Raw genomic sequence first — 10,306 nt, forward strand, 5'->3', positions numbered from 1 at the left:
ATACCACCCAATACTTTGTTTCCTTACTGTTTGCCCCTTGCTCCTTACCATCATCAGGTTTTATGTTTCTGTTTACTAATATTAGGCCTTCTGCATTTCACATATGTGTGGTCTTGAGGGAAGCATTTGCTCATTTTCAGTGCCTGACTGGGGAACATAAGCAGCCCTAGTACGAATGCTCAACCCAGCCCCACTCTCCTCATTCCACCTCTCTCTTTAAAACCATCAATTATTTTTTTCCCTCTCTCTCTTCTCTCCCTTTATTCACTTTCTCTTTAACTTGTTCCTTCCTCTGTTTCATTTTTGAAGCGGCAATATGCCAGCTGCAATTAATCACTGGTGCAGGGGAAAGCAACAGAGGTACCAAGGTGGCCCTAGGCTTTCAAAACCAGCCTCCAAGTGCCCCAGTCAACTGGAAAAACATGGTGGAATGAAACGTCTTTTCTGTTCCACATACTTTAGTAATTAATAAATCAAAACTAATTTTCCTACTCCCTATTTCATCAATTCATATTGCAGAAAGGGATTTTCCTGAGTCCTGGATCATCACACATTCTTCCACGCTGGCTTCTCTCAAGTCCCTGAGGCTGTTTGTCCAAGCACTACTATTTACTAGCCCCATGCTGCAAATGCTAACCTGTGAAATGAAACAAAAAAGCGGCAATACAAATCCGTGATGAGGCAGGAAGTGACAGCCATCTCTAGATGACACTATGGGGGTTATTCTAACTTTGGAGGAGTGTTAATCTGTCCCAAAAGTGACGGTAAAGTGACGGATATACCACCAGCCGTATTACGAGTTCCATAGGATATAATGGACTCGTAATACGGCTGGTGGTAAATCCGTCACTTTTCCGTCACTTTTGGGACGGATTAACACTTCCTCCAAAGTTAGAATAACCCCCTATGTATTAGTGCTGCTGAACATTATCTCCGAAAACACATTGCTTTTTCTTTTGAAAGAGGTCTTCATGCACCAAAAAGGGGCTTTGTAAAGGCCGTTCATTATATTAGAGACCCAGGTCGCACAAAGGTTTCTGACAGGACTACTCATGGAGCTGAGCCGACTTGGTGAATCAGAGCATATGTGGCCTTGGTGAGGTTATAGGTTTTTAAAATAATTTAGAGTGACTGGATATGAGAAGTAAGAAAGAAAGAAAGAAAAAAAGAAGGAAAGAAAGAAAGAAAGAAAGAAAGAAAGAAAGAAAAAAAGAAAGAAAGAAAGAAAGAAAGAAAGAAAGAAAGAAAGAAAGAAAGAAAGAAAGAAAGAAAAAAAGAAAGAAAGAACTCTGACAGTATAAAGATGTGAGAATGTGGGTTTTTGATTGACTGGGGTGAGCACTGGTCAGGCAACAGCTACAATCCCTTCTAGGGTAAACCATAAACAGTCACTTAATTAGCATGTACTTAACCCTGGGTAGCTTGGCATAAAAACAGTCATACAATGTGTAAAGTATTTATGCAGCATGCAAACAGTAATAAAGTGAAAACACAAAACAAGAAAAATTCTGATATCCCAAACCAATATAGAAAAGATGAGTAAATGTTAATAATTTATTTGGCACTAAAAGGACAAATATTCAATCAGTACAACCAGCATTATGAATATTTAAATTTTTCAGTGAAAATGAACACCTAAAAGATGCAACCATGAATATCTCAACCTGCAAGACTGTGTCAAAATCGAAAAATATGGCTGATGCAATGTTCAGATATAAGAAGTGGATGGGACCTGGACATCGCTTACCTTTGGACTTAGAAGAAATATTGAGAAAAGTGTCTTAGAAGGTAAAGTTCAGTGGGTCAAGGCTGAAGGAGATGTCCGGGGAGGGAGCGCCATCGTTGGATTGCCTTGGGACAAAGTCGTAGTGAGGATCTTTACATTTGGTTTAAGTTGCTGAAATAGAAGTCAAACATCTCCAAAATCTCCAGCGGGATGAGGCACATGGTTGTAGGCAAAGACCGTTCCATAAGGAGGATACTGCTTTGGTGAAGGACTGTTGAAAAAGATTTGCTGCTGTGGTGAAGAACATATTGGGAGTAGCCGCAAAGTCAATCCAATTGGTGATACACCTCGGGCCGATAGGCAAGCAGGTTGGCCCTGGTCTTCTCCAGGTTCTATTTTTTGGCCAACATTTTTCCAAGTCATCAGCACTGGAAAATGGCCATATGACCACCTTTAGCACCACTTCAAAGGGTCCAGGTGTAATGATATCTGTATTTAACCACCAACTCCATCTTGACCACTAAATACATTTTGTGCATAGCTTAACTTCAGATGCAGTCACATCAGTAGTGCGGGTATTGTTCCACAAAGCTTATTTTCTTTACTGAATGTGTTTTCACTTCTCACCAGCAGAAACATAACATGGGGGATGTAGATGGTAGACATGATAAGAAAGTCTCAGCCTGGGAAAGGTTTCAATGCTTTCACTATGGAAAAGTATTGCTCCTCTGCCTCTGGAATGCGCATCGGGGCAGGGCCCGTTCCTTTGTGTGTTTTCAACACTGACATAGTTCAGCCAAAGTTTGAAGTCAACAACAGAAGGAAGGGAGGGGTGGATTGTTCAAATCTTCCTCTCAAGTTTGTTTAAGGTATGTGAGGTGGGTAAGCTTGGTGCTGAGGCAAAAATAATTTATTTTAGGAGTGGACGCACTGCCTAGAACAAAATACCATTAGGGAAGATTTCTCCTGTCTCAGGTGTCCAGGGTTCCACAGCTTGACCTTGGCACCAGGATGATGTTGTTGAATTTGATCCCCATGGTTATTCATTTTGATTCTTAATTATCTTGCTTGGCTGCACATATATGTATATCTATATCTATCTATCTATATGCATATAGATAGATAGATAGACATATATATGTATATTACATATATATATATTCACTGCATACATATTTATTGTTGATACATTGTACTTTTTATGCATGTCATTGTTTAGCTGCTGTGAGTATTTTAGCATGTATATGTGTTTTAATGCATTCAAGTTAAATGCTCATGTTCATATTTTCATGTGCTTTATTTTGACATCTGTGCCTAAATAAATTAATTACTCAAACTAGGAGTGCTGCATTCCTTGTCATCATTTTTTCTTAGTTTGAAGCTAATCAGAACACCAGGTGTGGGATCAAGATGGTGGAAGCCTGTTAGGCCCCTGTGGCTCTAAACAGGAGGCCAGCAAACTAGCTTTTGGAGTCACTTTTGGTAGTCGTCGGTGCAGGTGAAAATGTAGGACTTGTAGGGAAGTGCCCATTTTGTAGTGTTGCCCTCACCTTTTTGCACGAATGCTGATGGTTATGACCCTGAAATTGTAGTGCTAGCTCGCTAAACATGATGAATGTGAATTGGTATGTCCAACTGGCAAGTACTTTAACCCCCTTATAAGTCCTGCTAAATGGTAACAGTCATGCCCAGGGCTTAGGAGTTAAAGGGGTCACCAGGGTTGAAGAACAGATTGTGCCACCCTAGGTGACTCGCATAAACAGATGACAGCAGGCCTGCCATTGCAGACTGCAGGAACAGTGCAAACTGCTCCAACTCAACTTTGCCCTCACCACGTGCGGCAAGGTTAAAGTACTACTTTTAACATATGACATTCACACCAGGGGTCATCCTCCTCTGCCCAGGAGGAAGAGTTCATTATATTAAAGGTGTGGACATATAAGTGCAAGTTTATATGTACCTACAGTGGTCTCTTTCAATTAAGGGCTACTATAACTGGTTAAGGGTCCATAGGCTGGCACCTGGGCATCCTGAGGTCACAATCTCATTATGGCCCCACTGAAGTATGTTATGTTTGGTATCAAATGACTTGTTCATTAAACCTGATTTTATTTCGAAGTCACATTTAATGTGACATGCACCCAGGTTGCTACCTTAGAGGTTGCCCACCTGGTTGCCACAGCCATTCCTGTCCCAGGGATGGCCACCTGCAGCTGCCACTGCCCAGACAGGAGTATGACCACCTGCTAGGAGGTTTGCACACTCCCAGGAGTTAGAAATAAAAGCCTGCCTGGGTAGGAGATGTCACCTCCCACCCTGACAGGATGCTCAGTGAAGTGGCACATCAAGGTGGTGAACGTCAGAGCCCATATCCCTCTGATATGCAAGTAGGCTGACTCCCAAAAGAGGACAAAGTCCTCTCCTTGCCCCCAAGCACATCTGCATCTGGGCAAGTGGGATTACTGGTTAGTCAGAAGGCGTAATCTTCCATAAATCTAGCCATGTCCATAGGGTAGGCTACCTAGTCAGTAAAGTTGAGGATGGGTTAAAACATTTTTAAAAGTGCCAAAAAAGAGGATTCTGGGCAAAAAAGGTGACCCACAATCCTGGATTTGGTCATCTCAGGGGCAAATTAGCTGCTGGGGCTAGTAGCTCATTGGCTACTTGCGTATACACACCGCTAACAACAAATCTCGGATGTAAGGTACACCTCTAGGCACCAGAGCTTCAGATCTGATTCAACTTACAACCAAGGACAAAGAAGAGACCCAGGTCTGCAACTTCAGTACTTGTATGAAGCAAAGACGCAATACTCTGTGCCTGTGGCAACTACACTGCAACTGCAAAACTGTGGCCCTTTCTGGACCATAGACTGGTTCCAAAGACAAGAAGAACTTCTCTGAGCACCAAGGGCAAATACAGAACTCCCTTGGACTAGAGGCACTAGTTCCCTGCAGCCCCCTGATAAATGCACTGTCCCAGAACCAAAGAATCACATGACATCGGGTCTGATGAGGGATTGTCCAAAATGAAATGGTCTAGTGCCTTGTAGGAAAGGCAGACCTGACCTCCAGCAAGTTTCATGTGTCTACTGGTTTCCCCTGGTCTCCAAGATGTCGAAGTAATCGTATGCTGTGTTTGCCACTGCCAAAGCTTGTTGGTGGTCAGTCAGGCTGTCACCACCTTTGTTTGATGTTGCACCTCAAGGGAACTCCAAAAGCACCTTCAACCATCTGCCTCAGAGAATCAATTGTCAGGTTTTTGCATCCATTTTCACCATCTAGTTGGTAAAACCAGCACCCAGAGCTCCGGCATTCTGCACCAAGGACAGTTAGGACAAATCTGCACCCAGGCCATATGAGTCAAGTAAAGATGTACTGCCTAGTGAACCTTGGCCAAGTGACCACTACTTTCTTAACCCCAAGTGGGTTCCCCTGAACTAGACCTACAAGTGACTGTCGCTGATGTGTTTTTCCAGCACCTGCGGCTCCCTCTTTCAGCACCAAAGACAACCAGGATAACTCTGCACCCGAGCTCTATGAGCCAGGTAAAATTGTACTGACTACTGATCCCTGATCTTGGGACCCACATCATCTTAAGCCCCAGTGGTTTCCACTGGCCTTGACCTGCAAGTAACTAATTGTTACTAACTCTTTTCTCTATTGACCACAATGTTAAAGTTTATTAGTCGTAAAATGCAAGGATGTATTTTTCCTTCTAAAATCCATAACTCAGGTTATATTGATCTATTTGTGTTCATTTGTGTATCTAAATTTATATAAAAATGTATTCCATTTTTACAAATTGGTGTCAGATTTCTTTTGAGTCGTGTCATTTACTTATCATTCATGTAGAAGAAATGTCCACACATAGATTGAAGGGTTTGTCTCAGCCGAGGCCGAGAGATGGCCCGAGATCCATAGCAGGGTGTTAGGCCTTTTGTGTGAAGACAGAACATGGGCTATTCAGTTGTAATAGGGCTGCTGAGCTCCACCCCTATTCTGCCAGCAGATGACCAATTAGGGCACACCTAATCCCTCTATTGTGTGACTCCCTGGGAGTAATTCACAAAGTTTAACTGTCAGAAACACCCAGTTAGGTGACCCAAAACAGGCTACAGGCACAAAAGGCTAAAGGCATGAAAATGACAACTTTCTAAAAATGGTACTTTCAAAATTGTATTTAAAAAATCTGACTTTACTATTAAAGAGGTTCCATCATTACAAGGGTATAGGTTCTACTAATGATGTCTACCTGCACCCAATTAGGAATTGCAGCTTGTTAAGTATAATAAGTAATCCCCAATGTTATACTACGGAAGGGGTAGACCTTACAGTAGTGAAAAACAAATCTAGGTGTTTTTCACCACTAGGACATGTAAAACATAAAGGTACATCTCCAAAATTGTATTTGTACAACACCCTGCCCTATGGTCTGCCTAGGGCCTACCTTAGGTGTGACATATGTGTAATAAAAAGATTAAGGCCTAGCAAGTGGGTTCAAATGCCAAGTATATATGGTATGTTTAAAACTGTACTCCAACTGCAATGACAGGATTGGATTTAAGGTGCTACTTAAGTGGATGGCACAGTAAGTGCTGCAAGCTCACTGGTAGTACTTAATTTACAGGCCCTGGGTATATTGTGTATGACTCTAGAAGGGATTTACAGGCACATTACCTATTTCAATTGGGTATATGCCAGTCAAACCATGTTTAGGGGAGAGTGCACAAGCACTTTATCACTGGTTAGCAGCAGCCCTAAGGCCAACAAAAAGAAATGAATGAATGAAATGTGTAAGCCTTTGCGCTTTGTCTCAAGAAGAGAAAAAGATGCGCTCCTTGTACCGTAGGGGACCTTGCATAAAGAGAATGTTATCAATACATACCAAATTACCAGAATTTAAATGATCTCCTTGATCCTACATACAGCTGAATGGGGTCTTTGCTAAAGCATACAGTTTACTAAGTTAACAGTTTACTTACCGTCTCCCTTTGCTATTGCAGGATCCTGAAGGCAATAGGGGAGTCTTCTGTGGACACTGAATTAGAGGTCTGCTACAGCTACTTCTGTCTGCTGGCCTGCAAATAAGTCTAATAAATGAATGAGCCCGGCAAGCAGCTGTTTTAATCTGTATTAGAAATGCAATGTCAATATGTTTTGTCTAAATGCATTTGCTATGGTTAGTAAATGACACACATTGTGAAATAAACATTAAATGTTCTACAATTGTATTTACTCTCTGTGTCTAGGTGGTAATATTATCAAGCCCTGGCTATGTAATAAATATGTTTCTACCCTAGCCTGAATGCCTATGTTGGTGTATGATGTAGAAGGGTATATTGAACCACCAATGCCAAGCAGATCAATTTTGGATTTTATGTAAAAAGATATTTGCATAGATGACATAGTCCAATGTTAGAAATTGTGGATTCTTATGGCCTGATGTATCAAATGGTTTTACCCATTGTACTTATATGGGTAAATGTGCTAACAAATAAGGGCCTTATCTTCCCACAAAAAGAAGTTTTCACTGTTGATCGCTATATTCTAGCTGATTAGCTTGCGCATCTGTGTCTGTGGGATCATACATGCCTGCCTGCTGTTTTGTTATTGTTTTTACATTAGGAACGCTTGTACTTCTTCCACTCATGCTGCATCTGGGTTATACAGTAGCAGTTTGTTAACAATTTTTGATTTTTTTTAGTTTGCAGGATGTAGATAGAAGTATAGGGCCTAAGGGGATGCCTAAGGTGTTCAATGAACTATCAAAAGAAATTGTTACCCAAGAAGACACAAAGAGGGGCATAGGATGAGAAACTGGAGGAAAAGGAAACCCTAGGGGCGCATACTAAGCTTAAGGTGCAGTGGTAAGTACAGCTAAATAAAGTGGAGCGCTGACTGCAAGAGGAATCCAGTAAGCAAATCATGAAGAAAACAAGAGCATATGGTGCATATGTGGGGGGCTGAAGTGAGAACAAATGACTGAGTACGCAGTGAAAGCAGTGGGCAAAGCACAAATCAAGAAATAGACTGTGCCCAACAATAATTGTACTGTAAATGGATTCTCTGCCTGCATTCTGAGTGCAATGGATTCAGGAAATATATAGCCTAGGTAGTAGCAGTGCTGACTTCCCTTGTAAATATAAACCCTTACCTTCTGTAGCACATTAACTGATTGATACCCTACCTAAACACAGATTCCCCACTTTCTAGGAACATATAAGGTCCTTCCACGTGGTACAGTGTGGCTCAGCAACAAACTCCCACAGCAAGAAAAGTGATGGAAGAAAGCTACATATAAGAACCACCCTTGCTCATTGGCTTATTAACTCATGGGTCATCCTCATGACGTTAATGATGACAGTGTGCTGATATTTAACTTGAGACTATTTATGATGTGCATGCTTCTACTTACAGAATGAGGAGGCAGGACCGAGGTGAGGAATGTGCAGTTAGATAGAATACTCACCAAAAAGAGTGTTAGCAAATGCAAGTAACATTTTCTAAAGATGGACACTTCTAATCCATTCCTATAGGCCTTGGTAGGCAAAATAGCCTTCTTTCCAGGTATGGCTGTCAATAAAGTATTGGTTGATTAACGTATACAACAATGCCCACAGCACCGCTTGGCAGGTGTCCATGACAGGCAACCCCACCCCATGCCAGCACCATCATATCAGTCTAGGCCCTGGTGGAATAAGTTTTCTGGGAGTTTCTTCATGGCCAATGAGTAGCATGCTTTCATGCAGAGGATGACCCACCTTGACAAAGTCCTCTATTGCACATTTGTACTCTTGTTACCAAAAAGAAAAATGAAAAGCTGGCCATTGAGCAAGTTTTCCCTTGTTTGGTCAATGTACACATTCAAGTCTCTTTATGTACAAAGTTAATGAAGCCTCTCCTCTTCCTTCAAGAAATGCAACAGGGAGAAAAATGTTGATTAGTTCAACATGAAAGGGTGATATTACCTATGGGAGGAAGGATGCATAAGTTCTAAGCACGAATTTGTCTCAAAGAAATTGGTGTAAGGAGGGTGGGCTGCAGTTCACCTACATGGCGTGCAGAAGGTACTACGATGAGAAATACCATTGTCTGTTATGAGCAAATATGCATGGGTTGACATGGTGGCACATGAGAAATGTAAGGATCAAATTGAGGTCAGATTTGCATGATGAAGGGTTTTGGAGAAAACATGTGAGTTGGGTCTTTCAGGGTGTGCATTACAACAGGCGATTTATCAACAGAAAGTTAATGTGGTACAGATAAAAAGGCTGGAAAGGCCAACTTCTATCATTTAAACAAAATATTATGTGGCAAATATCGTACTACCTTAATATGCTTAAAGGACATTGTTTAAACAAAAATATTGTGTCAAAGAATATCATTGTAAAGAATAATATTTCTTAGGTATTTGATACAGTTTTAAATAATACTGTTTTCTTTAATATAGTTTACTCATATTGTTGTATATAATATTGGTTTACACTATTTTATTATATAAAGTTCAAATATTATTTTAAGTCATTAACTTTGTGAGTGGAATATAAGGTGTGACGTAAATTGAATTATATTTATTTTTTGGTTAATTCACTGTTTAGTGTAAAAAAAAAATATATTTCCTAAATATGTAAATTGATTTGTCTTTTAACATCTTATTTGTATTCTTGAATATATAATATATATATTTTTAATTTTGGTAATACTATTTTAGTAGTGAGTTGTTAATTGTTGATCACTTATGTAAGTGATAAATAATTATGCAAATTTTAATGACTATAATTGGGGTTTTAGTTATTTAAGGCCTGATTACACGTTGGCAGTCGGGCCACCGTATTACGATGCATGTTTTCCATTGACCAAAGACCGCCATGGTCCCGCCAGCACCGCAGACTGCCATAGCCATATGTGAGAGCCCAATGAGGTGGTCAGAGCCACTGTTTCCATCTGACAGATTTTGATGCCTTCTGCCAACATGACGGTTGAGGTCAAACCACCTAATTCCAGCTGGTGGAAATGGAGGCATAAAAGGCAATAACTCACCTTTAGGAAGCGTCACTCAGCATGTGCTGCCATGGACCTGATTCTTCATGTTCTGCTGCTGCTGCTGATAGATGGAGGCCAACATCAACACCAACACCAACACCAATGTTGATGCACCCAATGGTCAGACAAAACACCTATTTGTGTCCACAAACACCACAACAAATTGACGTACCATCATCGTCCAGATATGGGGCTGTGCTCCGTGAGCCTAGAATGATCTTGTGTGTCCCGGGTCGGAGTTGAACTCAGTGTATGACCCAATCACAACAACATGACTCTTCCTTTGTGCAGGTCACAGACACTCCACTACCACACTCCACAAAACCAGACATGAGTGCACATTCTAGTTTCAGGGGCAGTGTAGTGTACATTACATTGTGTCACACAACTGCAAAACCACATCAATATCACATCCTACTGTTTGAATAGATATCCTCACATTGCACACATGCCATGGATTGTCCACATACTGAAGACACAGATGCATGGATATGTCAATTAACCCAAAAATCCCTTTCATGCAAAATCTATGTAA

The 10,306-nt window shown here is 41.0% G+C and overlaps 1 protein-coding gene across 1 annotated transcript in view; it reads left to right on the top strand.

Moving 5' to 3' along the window:
- LOC138247427 (putative methyltransferase DDB_G0268948) overlaps positions 1 to 6,971 on the top strand; it is a 354,679-nt gene extending 347,708 nt beyond the window's left edge. Inside the window, exon 7 of the mRNA XM_069202058.1 lies at positions 6,732 to 6,971. Coding sequence (XP_069058159.1) covers positions 6,732 to 6,816 — 85 coding nt within the window. The 3' untranslated portion in view covers positions 6,817 to 6,971. The remainder of the gene's footprint in view (positions 1 to 6,731) is intronic.
- The last annotated feature ends 3,335 nt before the right edge of the window (positions 6,972 to 10,306 follow it).

This window comes from Pleurodeles waltl, chromosome 7 (assembly GCF_031143425.1).
Source record: "Pleurodeles waltl isolate 20211129_DDA chromosome 7, aPleWal1.hap1.20221129, whole genome shotgun sequence".
NCBI classification, from domain to species: Eukaryota; Metazoa; Chordata; class Amphibia; order Caudata; family Salamandridae; genus Pleurodeles; species Pleurodeles waltl.